Raw genomic sequence first — 21,720 nt, 5'->3', positions numbered from 1 at the left:
GAAGAAATTGTTACGAGGCTCACAGTTGATTGTATAACCATTAGAAGAATACCTAAATAAAATTATATTCAATTTTACACGTGAATGATTTCGTATTGAATGAACGGAGGCTAGTGTGAAACTAACCTAATGTCATGCCAAATTTTCAGCACAATGCCTTTCTAAACGTCTCAATTTTTTGATGTAACACTTATAGATCCCAGAAATAGTTTATGAATAGTTTGAAGATCATTACGATAGCTATTATGTGTAGGGCTAACATGCGCACCGTGGCAAAATTTTGTAACGGTCATTTTATCGATTCTGCCGATATAATTCGTTTTGTCGATTGGTGCTAATATGTGAACCCAAATAAGTATGTCGTTCTGTGAAAATATGAACAAAATCACGTAGCACACATGTTATGGAAAAAACAAACTTATTGATTAAGACAAAATCTTTTGAATCAATCAATAATTTTATGCATATTAGCCATGCAGGTATGATGCATCCAAAGATGGACTTTCCATTCTACGTTCCTCAAAAACAATATCGATACCGCTATACGTAAAGATTTTCCTTCGTTTAACCTTCTAATTTCATGGATAACAGCCATAATGCATCCTATATCTTTGCTTTGGGTATAAATGATGACCCTTTTATTACTTACAGGCACAATTACATCCTCCATCCACTATTATAAAATGATAAAAATAAAGAAGCAATATAGGTAGCAACATAATTCTATACATAATGTGATCCAAATATTGAGCAACAATTATTTTTGTATATGTTTTTGCCATTACACGGTAATTATTACGTTAATCTGGACAGCGCCATCTATATTATCTATATTTTTTTGGAGAACGTAGCCTACAAAGTCCCTGATTGACGACGACACAGGTCGACGATACGGCTCACCATCTATCGCGTTGGTATAACTGAAAGTTCGGTGAGGTGTGGGTGCTTAGTTCATCTTGCGATTAATGTATCTCTGACTACCCCAATTGGGATATAGTCGTGAATTTATGTTGTTGCGCATTCAATTGGCTAAATCTGTACAATAGATAAGGGAGGAAACTGGAAAGAGTGTGGTTTTCATTTATTCAGTCGCCCTGCCCAGTACCTGTGGTATTCAAATCTGAAAAGATTGAAGGGGAATTTTGATTACCTACTGATTTTAAATTACTTCCACCAAGGTACATCTTAGAAGTCCTTTATATCTTCTATTTAATTGGCAAAATACTATGAATTGTAAAGGAGCTGTCTTTTAGATTTTTGATATCATTTCAGATTGTTGTGTTAAAGAAAATACCTATAGCTATTTTTTATTTAAATTATATAATTCATAGGACTTATAGAGGAAGATAATTTATTAATGTATTAACGGTTCATAAGACATTTCTTATTCTATTCTCATATTTAGTATAGTCGTCGACCCTGAATCGTTAACACGAAGTTTCGGTTCCTTCCTGACAAACTGGAACTTCTGATCGGTATCACCGTTCATTTATCTTTGGAACACTTCCGGAACCGGTGTTCGAACTCACGCGCAAGTTAAAACTTTACAAACTAATATAAATTAAATAACAACGTTATAGTATAAGTGAAACTTTTGTGACTATTATCGGGGTTTTATAATCTGCTCGATTTAGGGGTTTTTTATCACCAAAAACTATATCCCTAATACTATCGGCCCTACCGGATAGCCCATCCGTTTTGTTCGTAAGTGATGGCATAAATAAATAAAAATACGCAAGTTTCGTATTAAGTAGATATAATATTTTAATTTTAAACTAATAGTGACGTAACCACAACAAGAACTGTTGACAAACAAATGAATGAATTCCTATGTTTGTTTGATTTTCTATTTATAACTTAATTACTGGAGATGTTCTCGCTTTGTTCACACCTGGTGAAGCCGTAGCAATAACTGGTCGCCATGTAAGTGTCCACCACGTGGATGAACTTTTGTAACGGTAATTCAAAGAAGCATTTGTCCTATAAGGAGCAAAAAAAAAAATGAAAAAATGGCATGACCGTGGTGGTAAAATGTATTGAAACTTTATTATAATTATATTAAGATCTGTTATGACATACATGGATTTGATTTAAATAGGTTTGCATTCCTCAATTCTACCTTATCGTGATCTTTCAGAATACATTAAAAGAGAACATGAGTAGCCTGAGTTTAGGTTTACAAAAAGGAAGAGAAATGCGTATTTACTTACATAACATAATTATTCAATGTATAAAATCAAATCAGCTGACACTTTATTGAACAGAACTTAATTTTAACAATCAAACACAACACATGAATACAGTACTACTGGGCGGCCTTATGCTCTAGAGTAATTTCTTCCAGACAGGAGTCAAAACGCGCATTGCCTCTCAACTATAATTAACGCTTTGAGGGGTAAACATAAAGTAAACACCTGCAAAGGTCAAATAAAGTTCTAAAAACTCGGTCAAATTGTTAATACCTGTTTACAATTATTGACTCACAATTAGTGTTAAGATTAGCACTCTAATATTTTACGAAGTAGCTAATATAGTTAGGTATAGGTAATGACAATTAACGACGTTTAATTCAGTGCAATGTACCAACTTTTTCTTTCCTCTTAAAAACAACTCATGAATAATACTCCATAAAGTTTGACATAATATTCTAAGTAGAATGGTGAAACTTATAAATTTTAATGTGTAAGTTCTTAAATAATGGTTAATAGTGATAATAAGTAGTGGTTACTTTAACAAATAATATCTATCATCCGTGTAAGTCATGGGTCATTAAAACTGAATAATTTGAGCTCAGTTACCATGAGAACATTTATGTACGACAATCATGTCGCCCCAACATGTGAAAATTTTTACAATCCGCCCAAAATAATCGATAAAGTAAAGAAGTTTCTGGATTTTAATAATATGTAGTATAGAAATCGATAGGTTTGAACCATACGTGTCCGGCATAATGACCATGACTATCAAGAAATATCGTAGGCTTCAGTTACGTAAACGACGGTATGAATTATAAAGCACTGTGCAAAAATGATACTTAAACGTATGGGAAAAAACACGCGTTTTATATTTAATCAACTGTATAGCTCGGTGAATATTCTAACGTCAAGTTATATGGCGGGGTAGCTAGAGGAGAATATGACTTGGTACAAAAAAGTATCAAACCTAAATAACACACATTGTTTATCGATATCCAATTCAATATAAAGCTGTTTAGTACAAAACAATAAAGAAATAAATGAGGTGTTGTAATAACGGTTCGATTGTCTTATTATTTGCTAAGGATTTCGGCTATTGTGCGCGGAACACATGGAAATGTCTATAGGAACCTTATGAATGTAATGTTTATACATTACATTCATAAGGCGACTATCGAGTAGGTAGAAGTTTCACTAACTAAACCCCTGTTATTTGTGAAAGTTTATTGCCATAGTGATATTTGATGGTAATGTATTACATTTATGTAAATGTATATAACAACAGCAGTATTACCTACCTATAGCATTTTCTAAAAACTGGCTCTTTTTAAGCGTGATTAGACGCTCTCTATTCGAGTCAAGTACGTTCCATTTTTGGCAAGACTTTCTACAATTAAGACTGCATATGTACGCCAAACCAATTTTAAATGAAAATTCTCTACACAGGTAGCAGTATAAGTAAGTAGGTACGATACCACTGGTGTGGTTACGGTATGTTTACTAAACAACACATGACTTACTAAGATTAGCTTCGGAAATAATCGCGTTAAGAATTACGTGAGCAGTGAACGACACGCATTCGGGGCCGAAGTAGGTTTTATATTGTTACATGTTGTACAGGGTGGGATACTTACATACGTACTTAAATGACATTGGAAAAATAAGTCGCAATATTCTTATATAGTAGATCCGTGCCGTGTAAAGCCTACCTATACAATAGCAATAACAGGTAAGACGCCGTTCTATTTATCGCAGCTAAATAATCACTAATCAGTAACCAAACAGCTTCGTCAAAGAATCAAAGTCCACGAAAAATAAATGGTTCGCGAAATAAAAACTCTTGATCGACAAAATAAAAAGTCTAGTATACTGAATAACGATGCCAGAGTACACGACGGAGAGTTTTAGGTCGTTCAAACATCTGCGGTCAATCAGAGCCGTCGTAATGAAGGTCAATTATCAGGGGTCGGTCGTGTATTAACAAACTCCTTTTTAGCACGCAACGTGAGCCACGAAACTTGCCAGATTTAGGACTATGCTGACCTTGCGTGGATAGACATAGACACTCGAGCTAGACAGCCAATACAGTTTAATTTACCCTAGGCTCTATGCATACGGAATAGGAGTTTGCAGCACGTAATATCAAACTCGAAACATGGTCAGTGGAAAAGCAAGTACACGCACTTGGATGTATAGATCCATGTTCCTACGACCTAAAGTGAAGTGTACACATCCAAAACTATTCGGCTATCCGTCAGCATTTGGCCTTTCGTGCGTAACTTTCGTGATATGTCAAGTGTGCATAATTAGACTATATACAAAATGTAAATTGAGATCTTCCGCTTGTGATTAGTCTAATAACTTAATTTTGTGTGTTAATTATCGTCAAACAGTGAGTTAAAACACTCAGTTTATCTAGTAATGGTCTTTAATTTGGATCAATTTAAATGTCTAGAACCTTTTTTTTCTCCTAATATTAGTAATTTTATTGTAATAATCCAGATAATAAGATTTTATAATTATAAAATTATATACCTAGAGGTATAACTTAGTGGTAAGAAACTTTATATTCATCAGAGCGAATAATATACGTATGTAAACTTGTGATCATCACGCTAAGCCAGGCATATCTACTTTACAGAACAAAGTGTGTAAAAAATATATATGAAGTTCGTAATATTTGAAACAATTGAAACAATCCGAAATCTTCTTATATTATTGTAGGTATAACAATTTGTCATTATACGAATTGAACAAGGTTAACATATAGACAAGACATTCTTGATTTTAATCCGAATCCGGTTTTCATTTGAGTGGAATCTAACAAGCTGCAGAATAAAAATATCATGCTAATTTTGGGCTCATTATATTTTTTCGCATCGTTATCCTTCGACCATAAAACTTTACGTTTATAAATTATGGATTACACATTGTTCTATATCTTGCCTCAATGCGCTATTTCACATGTTATCTTATCCTTGAGAATGCGTCGGTTTGCATTGTTGCAATGCTGGTTTTATGTGGGAAATTGAATATCGCAACTGTATTGGATTTCTCGTGGCTGAAGCAAGGGTGTCAAGGCGTAATAAGATGCGATAAGTAAGGATTTCATGATGGTATTCAGGGGCACTGACTTACCATTCTGACTATTAACGAGCTGAAGGTTTACCTAGATGGAAAACAACTAAGGACTTGAGCCAAATTTCAAGATTGATTATGAAAATATTAATGTTCTTGTATTAAAATTACTATAAGTACTCAAGCTGCGAAGTCCTGTCTAATATAGCAGTTAATGTTTTCTTATTTATAGGTAACAAACAAACACAAACGGGATTTAAAAGTCGAGTGTAACGGCTCTTGATAGGGCAAGCTTTGGCCCGTCTGGACAACTTTACACACCGACCCTGAGTTCCAACAGGATATAAAAATAATTCTTCATTCACAATGTGGCCGACCTTGTGTGCTGGTGACCGTGCTACAATCTCTTTGCCAAATGTTAGACTTGCTCTCTATGCATTTTTTTCTCTTCAAATATTTTTTATTGGTTGTAGGTATATTGGTAATCTCGTGTATCACTGCCTTGACACCCTTGCCCACAAAGCAGCAATGAATGATAATGGTATATCTTAATATCTATTAAATAGGCATACCAAGGACATCGCCAGTTTTTAATACGCATGACGTTTGCTTAGTGAATAATTTAATTTATAATTATTTCTAACACGTCAGTCGAGCGTCTGACCAGTATACATAAGATAAACAGCCGGTGTCGCGGTAACGTCTGTAGGTAGCCCGAAATAACCGTTTCAAGACGTCGAGAAAACTTTATATACAAGGTTATTATAACGCATCTTTGTGAAAGCATTTTGCCAACGAATGCAGTTGGCTGTCGACGATGATACCTATTCGATTTCTCGCGAGTTTAAAAACTCAATGATATGCAAAGACATCTTCGTTGTGGGAGAAGACGAATATCTTAAGAGAAACCGAGAACTTTGATTGGACTGGGATGCATTTATATGGAAATGTAAAGATGCATCTATCGGAGAGTTGTTGGGGAGTTAGGGGAGCGGCGCGGGAAAGTCCGTCGAGATTTGGAACTGGTTGTAGAAAGTGCATCGCTCACCTGCGCCGCACGAGTTCCTCCAGAAGTCATAGAACTTGCCGCAAGCGCACATCTCGAGCTCGCGTCACTTCGCACTAGTTGCCAATGTATTTTTAAACTTCACTTGTATAGTTTCGCAATCCTTCAGCCGCCTAGCCGCACTGCTAAGATAAGTTTATGCATCCAAACAGTGATGTAAACAGGAGTGAGGAGTGTGCCGGTCAGAGCGCGGGTGTGTGTCGGGCGCGCGGGTTCCGGGGGCCTGTCGTCATCGTCGGCCGCGCAACACGTGCGTACGATGCGAGCGCCCTCGTGCTACTGGCTTGACTCGCTGGCTGACTGCCGACTGTCCGCCGACTGCCACTGCCACTCGTCGGACAACCGCGCCTATATCAACCGATATAAAATCCGAAGGGAAATGGACAGATTTCGCCGGCGAATCTTTGGATTATAATTGTCGATGAAATGAACGGCTTCCAACTAAGTTCCATAATCCGTTATCCTCCCCCAAGGAGGCTTAGTAGCTTTATCTACGAACATTACCTTTCCGGTATCGCAGATATTATTTTCAATATTATTATAATTTTGTTTTGGATACTATTAATGTTAATGTGAATTGAATATTATCTTCTGTAACATTTGTTGAACCATAATAAAAATTGTAGCATTGGATTGGGATTCATCCAAAACATATGAATAATTAGGTACCTACTAAATCCATGAATTATATGAAGTAGCCAACGATCACGAATAAAACAGTCTTTACAGCTAAAATAACGTTTCATAGAGGCCATTGTATAACGCGAGAAAGTAATAATTGAGTTTACCGAAATTTTCATACAAAAGAGTTCAACGGTCGCTTATTTTGTTCACGGTTTTATGTTCCCGGCACTATAATTATTGAAGTAACGTCATTAATTTAGGTATTAATTATAACTAAGGTACTGATTGGTAACAATATTTGTATAACCTATAGATATAATTTCTTCAATGTTATTGTTGTGTGTTACGATGGTAAAGTTCAACATTGTTGCGCTGATCAAAACAGAGGGTCGAATTAAAAACATAAATGAAACATGAAATAAGTGACATGATACACGCACCCACTTGTGATTATGTAGAAGGTCAGACAGCCTCTTATAGACCGGGAAGTGCTTGGCTTTATATTAAAAGTGACGCGATACCACCTACCATTGGCACTCATACATACATAATACAAGGGACATTTAGTATAAATCGGCTTATATTTAAATACAAATTAAACTGGATTGAATGCCTGATAACCAATAACTAATAAGTCAATACAGCTTGTACTTAACACGCTACCAGCGAGATAGGGCAATACATGATAAAGTACAACTTGTTATTATAACTCTGATAAATAAATAATTACAAAGTAACATACGTAAGTGCATAGAACGCACTCAAAAATTGGTGGTCAATCGATTTGTCTATTGGAACAAGAGATAATTTATAAATATGGCAACAGGGTGAATTATCTCGTAGTGCGTCTACCTGTTATTATTAAGCTCCAGGTTCGATTCCAGACTGAACGACAATGCTAAGAAAACAACTAAATACTTACATAAGAATTGGAAGGTGTCATTTCCTTCGCACTGGGGCAATTCAAACTACATAAAACAGGAAAATATTTTTGATGGGCTCACTCAGTTTTTACTGATTTAGTTTATGTCCTGCAATTTTCGTATATATTCTTCTTTTCGATGTTAAATCGTGGCAATTGTCAGTGCTCATGCCACATGACGACATTCAGACATGACGACAGAGATATGACGCAGCTTCGTGAAACTAACAGCCAACAATAGCCAATATTACGTCATAGCCCAATACTAATTTTGTTTATATTATTCAATATTTTTAGCTATTCCTCGAATATTAAAGTCGAGCGACCTGTGATAACCCGCGGTTGTAAGTTCAGCGTCGTTAATTATAGTTGGATAAGGTCACGATCATTATATTAGTGACGTAGTTAATTAGGGTCTACATACCTACCACGGAATGGAAGAAAGAAGATGGAAAGCCCCAACGCGTATGTTGTATGAGAACCGCTGTCGCCGGTTCGATCCCGCTTTCTTTAACTTCTACTCCTGCAAACAGTTGACTAGCTCTACTGCTTCTTAAATTCCATAGCCGCTTTACAATGTATATTTTATGTGATGGGATGCAATTTTATCAATACAAACTTACACACGTATTTTTTTGATAAATAGCCGATCATACTTAGTGTTTTAGCTATCCTGGTATAAGGAGGGAACTCCTTGCATGATAGTCTATATTTGAATTTTGCTCTGCAGGTTATAATGCATAAGATGACTTTTTAATATACAATCGCGGCGCTCCGTGGGTTTTAAAGTTTGCGGACGAGTGGAATGCAAAGTTGAAGTATGAATTGTTTGCTCATACTTGTATGGCGCGCGTTTTGCGCTTATTTAGCCCTTCCAACTTCTTTTTTCTATTCCGTGATACTTACACAAGAATACATACATACACAAACGACGACACGACCAACGTTGGTTTTGAAATATCTCGCATCGGAAGTTAGAAGGAAAGAGACGAAGGGGGAGAATTAAGTAAAAAGAAGACAAACGCTGTGTTTTATAAAAAAAAAGGAAAATAATTGGGGAATAGAGACAGACCGAAGGGACTACAACACACAGGTCAACTAAATCTACAAAAAATAGACTGGAAATGAAAAGTGACAGAAGTTATTTATTTTCTTTCGGTTCATATTGCTTATTACTCGTATACTTTATAACAAAGCTCAAAGCTTGTAAAAAATACGATTCCCTGTGCACGTAAAGGTGAAAAGTCCCTAATTCATGGTATATTGACATTATCGGCAATAAGGTTAATACTTAATCAATTCCAAGATTTCAACCTTGTTGCTACGTAGCAGAAGTGTTATTAATCCTGCTAGGTACAGATATTTTCTTAGCTATGTTACGTAAATGTTTACATTTGCGCAACAGATAACAAGTTTGTTAGTTGAACCTGTACATAAATAGAAAATAACTCTTTCCGGATACCGCGTGAACTGCCCAAGGATTTTCGTTGTTTTAATAATACTTGGAGTAGAATAGAAAGTTATTTATTGTCTTTCATTTCTGTGATACAATTGTATGTCCCAAATTGGGTATGTACTTAACGTAATATGTCTTAAAGATCTATACATTTATTTTATGTTGTGTAGCCTATTTACAGCTAACTCAAAATAATCAAATTTTAAGAAAAAAAAAAGAAAATTTGAATTTGAACATGTCGCTTACTGACACAATTTTTCCTGTCTTTTTTTGCTACGTAGTCTATTTCCCCTATCCTATTACTACGTATACATCATCGGATTGTATTGACCATATTTAGTGTAATCCCACTAAACACATGTTTTTTAGTTTTTCTAATATGTCCCGGTGTAGATCGTGCACACGAATAAGCCACGGGCCCACGGATTTTCATCTAGTAGGTCCCACAGCATTTCGGTAGGTGTTGACCAATACTTGGATTAGGCATTTTCCAGGCTACGCAAACAATATAGATAGCGCTGTAAAGATTTTCCTTCTTTTGATCTTCTAATTTCATGGATAACAGACATATGCATCTTTTATCTTTGTTTTTTTTGTATAAGTGATGTGATGACCCTTCTTATTACACCCAGGCACAACACATCATCCACCCATTATTATTCTGATCAAAATAAAGAGAAGCGATATATGTCGCAACAGAATTCTGCACCATATCTGATCCAAATATCAAGCAACAATTATTTTTATACATACTTCTGCCATTATCAAATGATGATCAAATTGGAGATGTCCTTAGAAAAGGTTCAATACGATCTACTCTGAACCGGCGTGCGTGTATGAAGCGATTGATGAATGTGGAGGAAGCAAGAGAAGTGTATCAGGATCGAAGCAAATGGAATTCTATAGTCTCTGCTTACCCCGGTGGGAAATAGGCGTGAGTTTATAATAATAATAATAGTAATAATTCTGCCATTACATTATATTTTTGCATAATTATGTACCCGCGGAATAAAAAAAATACTTAGGTAATTATCACGTTAAGTCTGTACAGCGCCATCTATATTATTTTTGGGGAACGTAGAAAGTCCCTCATTCAGATTTTTTGTTTGAGATTATTACCAGTCTAACATGACCATTGTATATTTCCATAACATTCTCTGGATAATAAGCAGCAAGTATTAAGGAAAATCGGAAGCTTTTTATCCTGCCTTCAAGTTTCCAACATAACATTGAATCACACCTTTATCCCCGAAGGCCTTCACCAGCTATTTCAAGTTTGCTTGAAACAAAAAAGGAAAACAGTATTTTTTTATCCAGAACACCTAATGACGAGGTAATCGAGGCTAAAACACGTACGTACACCTGGAAAATGCCTATTCATTGTAACCTTCTAGCATATAAATAGGCAGTTGTTTCTATAGCACTGAATTGGGGCTTAATACGTAGAAATAATGAAGTAGCCTTGACTCTGTCACTGCTGAAGCCATTAATCTGATAAAGGAAATTAGAAAAGTTATTCTACGAAGTTATTAACAGTCTCCATGGTCTAGTGGTTAGAGAATTGGGCTCACGATCTGGAGGAGGTTCGATTCCCGACGGGGATATTATCGAAATCACTTTCGAAAATGACCCACCTATCTCTAACAGTTCAGCAAAAAAACACTTTATATGCCGGCCATCTTGTTCATTCGCCATTTTGTTTTTATTCACCGGCGATTGAATTTGTTTCTGAAAATAGGTTTTGTGAAAAAAAAAAATGTTCCAGATGCTATAATTTTGTTAGGCCGTGCAGTGTTTCCCGAAACCCGCAACTAGAGGTAATTACTCTTTGTTTACCCCGAAAATAAAATAGCTTGAAGATATATTTTATGACAGCAGATTAATTAGTACTTACACGATGAGCAAACTAGTGCAGCAGTACTCTGTTCTATAAATCAGTCAATGCCGTTATCGTAGAACGGAGCAATCCAGTCGGAGCCTTCAATCAGTTCTCGCGGTCGTAATTGCTCGTCACTTTACCGTAGGATAATTACTTACTGTATACTCAAAATCATTTTACCTAATAGAACAGTTCCACTAACTCGTGGTAGAGTATGCGCCATACCTCCTCGGGTGGATTGAGGGGAGGCCTGTGCATAAGTATAGGCATAGGTGATATAGGCACAGGTAATTATTTTCCAGTACCTAAATAAAACTGTTCCGTCAACAGGGTATATCTTTATTACCTAGGCTGTTTTTGTCTAAGGCATAAATCATCTACCTCCATCTAGTTTTAATGTATGTTTTTAGACTGAGGTACAATTAAAAATATAAATAAAACATTGAAAACTCGAACGAATGGTGTGGCCATAAACACCTGGGGCCTGTTTAATAAAACTTACAATTGTAAAATACAATGACAATTTGATGTACATTGCGGAGTGTGTGATCACGAATATTTTGCAGTTTCATATTAGCTACGTAATGAACATCAAATTGTCGCTGTAATTTACAATTGTAAGTTTTATTAAACAGGCCACTGGTGTAATCGACCAACACGCAATGGAGCAGCGCAGTGGATTATGGTCCATGCCTCCTCAGTGTTAAGAGTTGACAGCTAGAGATAAAACTTTTTAGAACAAACATTTATGGAACGTTAATATAGACAATCGTTCGTATTGTGTCATATCCCGTGCCAAAATTAACTCTAAACTTTCATCGTATTATATTTTAAATAAATTCGCAATTAGACTTATCCGATAGCAGTGATTATTATATTCCACAAAATTTCACTACGCGTAAACAGACTTGTGTTATTGCTCAGGTCGATAAAGGCCTGCCCGTCCCAGCTGTGGGACGCCTATAGGCTGTTCACGAACTCACCTATGCGGCTGACGTGATAGTGCGGAGTGGGGGCCTCGCTTCCTACCGCGTCCCTCGCTCCGGCCCTCTGTCCGTGTCTCTGTGACATATTGTTCTCAGCTCCACTTGCACCACTTACCTGGGACAAAGAGAAACATCAAGTTATAGTTATAACAAATCCTTGTATCCCCGAAAAGGTAGGCAGAGGTGCATAGTATAAACAAGGGAATGCAATCCCGACTCGAGATTGCAAATTCGAGATCTCGCGGAATTGGAAATATCGATCCCGTGAGATTCAAAATTCTCGGGATTTCGACTAGTTTATAAAAAATGTAAAGTTAGGATGGCTGAAAACGATGAAAACTGCTTGTTTGTGATAGTGAGGTTAAAATAAAGTTGTTCTCATCAAAAAAATCGAAACACTTCCGTTTTCATTGTTTCTGTCCGAATTTAACACAAAAAAGAATTCATACGATGAAAAAAAATACATAAATGTATAGCTGGCAGTTTGGCCATTACAGTAATAAGCGAAAATTCTAAATTCAAAATTAGAATTTCATTTGTTTATCTTATAAACGAAATGAATCACTGTTTTGAGACAAATGTGTGTTTAGGGTTGGAGTACATTTAGCGTTTAAAAACTAAAAATTGGCGCCTATCCTTAAACTTTTTGTTTTTTATTTCAATACTGTGACTTTGGGACGTCTGAAAAAAGGTTTTTTTTCTAAAACGTATGGATACTTCGCCCACAGAAGCCGCCCAAGTTGTGGCATTGCTGGATTCTGGCCTTAGTCAGCGTGTTGTGGCTGCAAGACTGCATCTAAGCCTGTCATCTGTTCATAGAGTCTATAAACGTTATCGGGAGACTGGTTTGTTCACGCGCCGTTCAGGATCTGGCAGGAATCGGGTCACTTCTGAGCGAGATGATCGATTTATTGTAACAACTTCTTTAAGAAATCGACGCCTTAACGCTTTTCAACTGCAGCAGCGGCTTCGTGTTGTACGAAGGGTGGCTGTAAGTGACTCTACAATTAGAAGAAGGTTGAAGGATCGTGGACTGGTACCGCATAAGCCAGCAAATGGGCCGAAATTAACTGCAGACCATCGAAGAGCGCGCCTTAACTTTGCACGTGAGCACCTAAATTGGTCATACCTACAGTGGAGCAAAGTTCTCTTTTCTGATGAGTGTAAAATTATGCTGTATGGTAACGACGGAAGGAACAAGGTCTACAGAAGAGACGGAGAACGCTATGCACAATGCTGCATTGAAGAAAAGGTCAGCTATGGTGGCGGTTCGTGGACGGTTTGGGGAGGAATCAGCGCCGACGGTAAGACAGAGCTTGCTTTCGTGTCTGGGCCACGTCTGCCTGCACTAAACTGTCATCGGTACGTCGAAGAGTGTCTCGAGCCTCATGTGATGCCCTATGCACATTTTATTGGCAACGGCTTCGTATTCATGCACGACAATGCTAGGGCTCACACCGCGGGCGTCGTACGAGATTATCTTAACGAAGTCGATATCTCTATTATGGAATGGCCAGCAAGAAGCCCGGACATGAATCCCATTGAACATCTGTGGGATGAATTAAAGAGACGAATTCGAGCAAGAGATCCTGCCCCAGAAACACTTAGCCAGCTGCAAGATGCAATCCAAGAGGCATGGGACAATATACCACAGCATGTGATCGTGACTCTCATCCGATCGATGAAGAACCGTATGGAAGCAGTAATTAGAGCTCGGGGAGGGAATACAAGTTATTAAATAAACGTTTTTTAGCTTTTTTTTTCATTTACGTGTGTTGTTTTATCCATTTCCTTTATACTCCATACGGAATAAAAATAACTCATTTAACAAAATACGAAACCTATGAAAAATTCATTTAAATTTAGAACATTAACATTAAGATTTGATAAGCTCATATTACTCACTATTAAACGACATTTAACATTTATTCCTAAATGTACACATTTTTCTGATAATCCTGACAAAACGTAAACTTGCAAGGTGTTTCGATTTTTTTGATGAGAAGTGTATTTTAAAAAATAACAAAAACCTTTATTCTTCAATATTACTAACTAAATAATTAACTAGGAGATTCGGCCAATCCCGTCAATCTCGAATGGGATCTCGTCATATTATGCTTCGGGATTGATCCCGAAAAATTAGACGATATCTCGCGAGAATGGGCACCGGGCACAAATCCCGGAAATCACGTGATATCATTTATCTATGATCCAAACGTGAATTCGAACTCATAAAGTCAGATTCAGTGGTTTAGAACCCGTGACATTACGACCTAAATCACGAACGAACGGGCTATCACGGATTTTATGTGCTCCTAGTGAAAGACAAGAATTGTGATGGACTTGTCAGGCGATAATGAAGCGACATTTTTACAAGGCAAATGCAAAACGCAGAAGTGTATAAAACAGAACAGAATGGAATTCTATAGTGTCTGCTTACCCCGGTGGGAAATTGGCGTGAGTTTATGTATGTATGTATGTATGTGTATAAAACAGAAGGATGATGTAGAACCTTTTTTTTTTGTTATCTCTTAATAATCCTTGTTTACACAGAAATGAAATGAAATAAATAACACTTATCACTCAGATATCTCTTATATTATCTTTGTGTCCATAAAAAAAGTATAAAAGAGGATATCGTGCGAATCCTTACATTGCTCTTGGTTAGCCTGAATCATAAGGTAAATTATAATTTGCTGGAAAATGCAGACGAAGTGCCGGTCACGTACACATATACTGCCTGGCGTAATTAATGGAATGGAAAATTATCTCTGTTTACTTATAACTTTATAAGGAACAGGTGTCGTAGTCATAACTTCTAGAAATTACTATAAATAGGTATATAAACTCGCGATGAGGAGGAAGCCAACTTGCAGACACTTTTGGTACGTATGGGTGGACAGGGATGGAAATGATGATCCTTATTAGACAGGTGCTCGACCCATCGCCCTAATGGCCTCCGTTGTCCAGTGGTAGAGCGTAAGGCTCACGATCCGGAGGCCTTGGTTTCGAATCCCGGTGGGGAAATAATCACGAAAAATCACGTTGTGATCCCTAGTTTGGTTAGGACATTGCAGCCTGATCACCCGATTGTCCGAAAGATGATCCGTGTTAAGTATACATATAGTGGTAACGTGAAGCCTTGTCAAGAGCCTATGGCGGGTCGAGTAACTTTAACACCAAGGTTGATGAGATCGGTCATTGATCTCGCAAGAAGAAGTCCATCGCTCATATAAAGGTGTATCATTAGAAAAGACTCAATCTCTCTGTCGGATTTGTAAGACACGCCCGGCAGTATAAACAGATGAATGAGTTCAGGGGGTTTAAAAAGGCCAAATCGAAGCAATTCATGTAAAAAAGCAATAGGTACTGCAATCTCATTTGCGCATTGAAAATTAAGTGCGCAATGCAAACAAATGTCAAATAGCAATATTGTTTTTAGATGAATTGCTTCGATGTGGCCTTTTTAACCCCCCTGTATTCAATTCACTCCCAGTAGTTTCTAGAAATGAGCCAATGAGTCTTAATACTTAAGTCATAATAATAATATTTACGTTTTCTTAACAGATATTTGACGACGTGATTATGTACACATACAATGTGTATTCACAGGTAAATAAATCATAATACTTACTATATGTATTTTGCACATAGTTGAAGTGTCGAATAAACGGTAAAACCCCGCGGAATTAAATATATAAAGTAGTCTAATAAAACAAGTAAAGTGGTACACAACACACTCAGCAAGGGTTTTCCCTACATTTGAATTTTGATGTAAGCATAATACTGTGATCCAGCTTAAGTAGGTACCATACTTTAATGCGTTTATTAGGCTCAATTTACCTTGCTTTAATTAAGCATAAGTACTTATAAATAAAAAATAAACTCTACGGTCTTTTATAACGGGACTATTTTCAGTCATTGCCTCCCGTGTATTAATTCGCTTGGAATAGATGCATGAACAACTCGTCTCTATTTAGAATTGCCAATACTAAACTAGGTTATGATTTAATCCGGCAAATGGGTTTGCAATAATGTTTCTTAGAGGTCCTACCTATACTGTTGTTGTAGGCCGTGGGAATCGCTTTTAAGAGATCAAAGAGGTAATGTGAATAAAAGCGATTTTCCATTAGTTTTACCTACGTTACAAAAAGTTAAGGTACAAATATATATGTTTGTATATTTTGTTAAAGGTAGTAGGAAATGTTCCGGAAAGAAAGGCCATTTCTGTTGATACCTCACTAGGGTATTGTTAGTAACTTAGTTTACAACCGACGAAAATATAAGGTAAAAAGTTCAGTTACCTAAATAATAGCTCGATAGAGTCCGATGGATGGGCTCTAAAAAAAGCAACAACAAAATAATATTACGACATCCGCAAACGAATGCAGAGGCAAACAAAAAAGAATGAGCCGTTCGCCGCGTCAGTTTAGGTCAAACGGTTCACAAGACTAAATCAAAACGCGGTTTCCATTTCATCTGGACCCTGTATCTCGGCGTGTGCAGTTGGAATTGAATATTCTTTGTTTGACCAGCGATCCAATTAAAACAGCCAGTGAAATCCCTTAGGGTCCCTGTCTCTTGTACAAAGGGAACGAATTATAATACCCATAAAGATGTATAAGTTGTTTCTGACTGCGCCTGTATTGCGAACCACAGGGCCTTTGCGTCAGGTTATAGAGTGGTTCAAATGGTGGCGTGGTGTTCTTTTACTGACAGCGATGTATTGTTATTTTCTTATCATCATCTCCAGCGTTAGCGTTATACCGTTTTCATTTAACGGGGTCCGCTTACCTAACCTTAAGATTTAACAAGTCCGGTCTTTACAAAAGCGACTGCCTATCTGACCTTCCAACCCGAAGGGAAAACCAACGCAAATACACAGATTAGGCCACATACATCCGAAAACACATTCCTGTGTTTTCCTTTACCGCTGAACAGATGATAAATCATTTAAAATCCAATCATGAATTCGGTAAGTACTCATTGGTTTAGTTAGGCCTGTGTTGGTTTAGTGAACCTGGGCTCTGAGGGTCAAGTGTTGTTCTGCTATGCCTCGACTCTTTTATTAACAAGTCTTATTAGAAATATTATTATATATTATCATTCAATACGTAAACTTTGTGAATATCGTACCACGACGTAGGCTTTTTTTAGGAGAGATTGCGTTACGGAAGAGGAAGCATGGAAAGCAGCTAAGGTCAAGAATACGTTCTTGATGAGGTTGAATTAGGCTTAGGGAACGACATCATGAATGAACTTGACGCTTATCTGTTGTCTCTACATACTCAGTCAATGAAGTAGGCAACCATAATATAAAACAGTTCAAAGTAGGAAACAACTTGCTAAGGTCGATTATATTAAATATAAAGGTAGGTAAAAGCCAAACAAAACGTCTGCGAAGTTAAAAACTTTCTAGCAAACTTTCGCAGACTTCCCTTGTAGCAAACGTCTGAACATTACAGCCAGAGCGGAAAAACGTTCATTGTTCTATGATTTCCGAGACAAAGACACAATTTCCCGTAGGAAAGAGTTTCAGTTCCCTCGAGCGGAACCCTAAAGACCTGGAGTATTGAACGTGCCGGATGTACTCGACTGAATGACCTGGTTAGATTGTTCTTTGTTAGTGATACTATAGGATTAATTATAGGTAGTCTTTCAGTTTATATCATTTGCTTACCCCGGTAACGGACTTGCACCAAAGAGCTATTAATTGATCGTAAGTACAGTATTCAATAAAACAGTTAGCTCGACCATCATAGACAGCGATACGGCTCACCACGGTGAGGTGTGGGTACTTAGTTCATTTTGCGATGGATGTACCTCTGACTACCCCAATTGGGTTATAGTTGTGTTATGTTCCGTAATACCTACTGCTTAACTTGGAGCGAACCAAAACATAGAACGTGGTCAATAAAGTTACTTATCTTTTCGTAAGATTGTCAATAACATAACATACATATAAATAGACTATATACGTCCCACTGCTGGGCACAGGCCTCCCCTCAATCAACCGGAGGGGGTATGGAGCATATGCTGGGTACGGTGCGTATGGGGGTATCCCCAATACAATACAATTGTTAATTGTAACTTTTTTGGGATTGTGTTCAGTCTAACACGATGGATCATTATGTGGGCGATGGGCGGATTACCTACCACCATACAGTATAAATACATCTCAGGAAGATTTCAGGACTTCGCAGCAAAAGTGGCTGCACGTTCTCTTCTGAATACTGGGGCGTGAGTTAACAAGTATACATATTACGTCTAGCTATATGTGATGTTAAAATGATGGACGACGGTCGATAATCCTGTCCCTCAGATGCGAATAAAAATAACTTGATTGTACACATGAGAGGACTGAAAATGTATTAATATTTTTTCTAATAAAAGACCGCCGGGCAACCGCACGTAAACTATCTAAACTACTCGTATGTATTGGGTATTGCATTTTAGTGCGTCTTCAAGCAACCAATATGAAACAAATGCCTTCTCTATTGTACATATGCTTTATGTTCATACCAATACCAAATAATACCTCCTTCATACTGTTGATAAACGGTCTAATATTAAATACATTTTTATCAGACACAAGACTAGGTAAACAAGACAAATAAAATAAACACCAGACATTTCTTTCGAAGAGCCTTCGCCGTTACATTATCCCTCCCCGTCTGGGAAAAGGAAGTGTTATTCTAACAGGACGCTGGCACAGCAACGGGGATTTTCTAAAATTATCCTTGCTACTAATCGATATGGGACTGCGTCCTCTCGTCTAGACAGACATATACATTCCGAGCAATTTATACTGAAAAGTTTGCTATCTGATACTTATAATTGGCCGGTGTAGTTATCTGACCTCTATGGTGTAGTATCACTAAGGCACCTTGATCGCGATATCAATGCCCCGAGTTCGATACCTACACGCCCTACAGCCGTAGTATGGCAACCGTATAAAGCACGCGACGTAACATTTGAACCAATAGAATTGCATTATTTTAGCGCCTAGCCAATAATAACGCATCGCGCGCGATATGAAAGAAATAAATTCTTTATTTTATAAGGACACACAGTCATCATCTCCCTAGAATTATCTTGTTTTTAACAGGGTCGGCTAACCTACCCTGAAGATTTGACGGGTCCGGTTTTTTACAGAAGCAACTGCCTGTCTGACCGCGAAGCAGAACTAGCCCAATACAGGTTAGGTTATACACTTAATGTGGGTTTCCTCACGATGTATTCGTTCACCGCTGAGCACGTAATAATCATTTATGATCCAAACATGAATTCGAAAATAAATTCGACAATCATTGGTTTAGGCTGGATTCGAACCTGCGACCTCAAAGTGAGAGGGAAACGTTCTACTAACTGGGCTACCACGGCTTCTATAAGGAGACACAGTAATAATACAAAGACGTCAGACTTAAAACTTCCACAAAATGACAATTGTAAAAAAGAATGATGCTGGTTGAAATTATGATTGCGCTCGAATCCCACAATGTAATATAAAGCATGCTCGTTGTTTTCTAAGGTATATAATGGGACGCTACTGCCCACCAGTGAATGTCAGTGTGGAAACCATTTTAAGAACAGGAATCGCAAGACCCAAAGTTAAGGCTCCTCTAAGATTGGGCTCCTGTCTCCCTAATTAGAAACATGCCTAAGTATATAAAGTTATATGCTACAGGAGAAAATAAATAATTTTTACAGGTGTTGATTTGAGATCTTTTATCAGATGTTATTATATTAAGATATTTGAAATCAGAAATATCAAAATCAGAGTTCATCGGTTCAAACTCGCAATCAGCCCTTCAACCTTATGAATGATAACCCCAGCACCCCAGCACTATTATGTGAACTCAACTCTAACATAAAAGTCAAACACTCCGGTACCAACAAGTTTATTGATTAACGATTACCACAGAAGGCTAAATGCACTAAAATAATAAATGTTGAAGTCGTCGTTAAGTAGCTAGTTAGGTTGATGATTGATCATTGTTCCTAGGTTTACATAAGATTAATAAAAATAAGATAAAAAGGAAGAAATAGCTACATTTGTATAACTACAACTTATTATAGTTTTCAATTGTTTTAAGAGTTGTATGTTATGTTGTTACGACCTCTATTGTGGGACGGTGAAGTATCTAGATAGTCCGGTCTATTTATAGTCTATTTATTGAATAAATTTTCAAATCTAGTAATTATTTACTGACCTATTTCCGATAACATATGGATGTATAAACCCACGCCCATTATCCCCAGATGGGTACAGCTACAAGTAATCGTTGAAGACAAATTTTCATTTACACAGGCTTAGTTTGATATGAAAACCCGAGGATTAATGAATACCGGCGTACCTAATGGTATTTACTCCTAAGCATGAAGAAAGCGTGTGGCATGTTGAACTCTTGTGGTAACGGAAAGTAGTACGTCTAATTTATAGTGCGTCTGTTTTGTAGTAACCTAGTGTTCATTGCTCACAGTCATATGATTCATTCAACATGTCACCTCTACAGGTGTAGGTACGACTTACTATGTAAATACCGAATAAGTATACATAAATAACTATATATATACGTCCATTATATTGTCATTTTCTTAAGCTTAAGTAAGTAATTATAATTGCGACCTTGTTTTCCTCGATGTAAGTACAAAACGAGAATAAAAATAAACTGATAAATACCTAAACTCAGCCGAGATGTTTTTTTTTAATTATCTTAATTGAGTTTACGTCAATGTGATCACAATTATTTTGTGTTTAAGTTAATTGCAAAACAACTGTTTGTTGGTGGTATCAAATTGGGCCTAACTTAGGTTTTTTTTTTGTCAAGAAACCACTTAAATGCATGTAAGCGCCTACATTAAAATTTCGCCTTTTTAGCAAATAAGAAGTTCCTAGTAAATTAATTTACTTCAAGTTCAGACTATTTTAGAACGTTTCATGCGAAAAAAATATAATACAACAATTTTAGTACATTCAACAACAACAACATTTCAAGTACAATGAAACACAAGTTCTACACCTATGTAGCTCTTGCTTCGAATAAACGTAGTAAATCTATAAATAGTAGGTGAAATAAAGGTGGAAAGGATGTTCCGAGACGTGATCACCTCTCACATTGACACTAATGTCTTCAATGTCATCAATCACTTCAGCTAGGCTACTACATCTAAGTATATGTGTACTTTACCTATATAAGAACACTGACACATCCATATGTTTAATGCTACTCATTATATAAACTCATTTAGTATGGTACACAGTAACCAATCCAGTGGGAATGATTATTCTCTTTATTCAGCACCTAGATAACGGCCCATGTCTAGGCGCTTTTCTTCAACCCAATAAAAAACGAAACGTGTTTCCATTTTTTTAAATTCCTGCAAAGTAGGTCATCTGAGGTAAATCACTTACAAAAAAGCCACTCACTTACTCACTCACTTACTTATATTTTGCCAAAAAATAAAGTAATAAGTATACGAATTATGTGTTGTGTTTGTAGCTTATAGTACC

The 21,720-nt window shown here is 36.9% G+C and overlaps 1 protein-coding gene across 5 annotated transcripts in view; it reads right to left on the bottom strand.

The window, feature by feature from the left end:
* LOC126372248 (uncharacterized protein C6orf132 homolog) overlaps window positions 1-21,720 on the bottom strand; it is a 78,058-nt gene that overhangs the window by 45,692 nt on the left and 10,646 nt on the right. The window contains exons 1-2 of one of the 5 annotated variants that reach the window (XM_050017934.1): window positions 15,841-15,882; window positions 12,204-12,321 (exon numbers count right to left, since the gene is read on the bottom strand). The exons of 2 other annotated variants lie outside the window; for them this stretch is intronic. In XM_050017934.1, coding sequence (XP_049873891.1) covers window positions 12,204-12,321; window positions 15,841-15,858 — 136 coding nt within the window. In that variant the 5' untranslated portion in view covers window positions 15,859-15,882. Of the gene's footprint in view, window positions 1-6,321; window positions 6,628-12,203; window positions 12,322-15,840; window positions 15,883-21,720 lie in introns of those variants that run through there. 2 more of the 5 variants (XM_050017933.1, XM_050017937.1) reach the window with 2 other exon arrangements.

The sequence above is a fragment of the Pectinophora gossypiella genome, chromosome 13 (genome assembly GCF_024362695.1).
Source record: "Pectinophora gossypiella chromosome 13, ilPecGoss1.1, whole genome shotgun sequence".
Taxonomy (NCBI): Eukaryota; Metazoa; Arthropoda; class Insecta; order Lepidoptera; family Gelechiidae; genus Pectinophora; species Pectinophora gossypiella.
The sequence above is the reverse complement of the archived record's forward strand: the minus strand, read 5'-3'. Positions and strand labels throughout refer to the sequence as shown.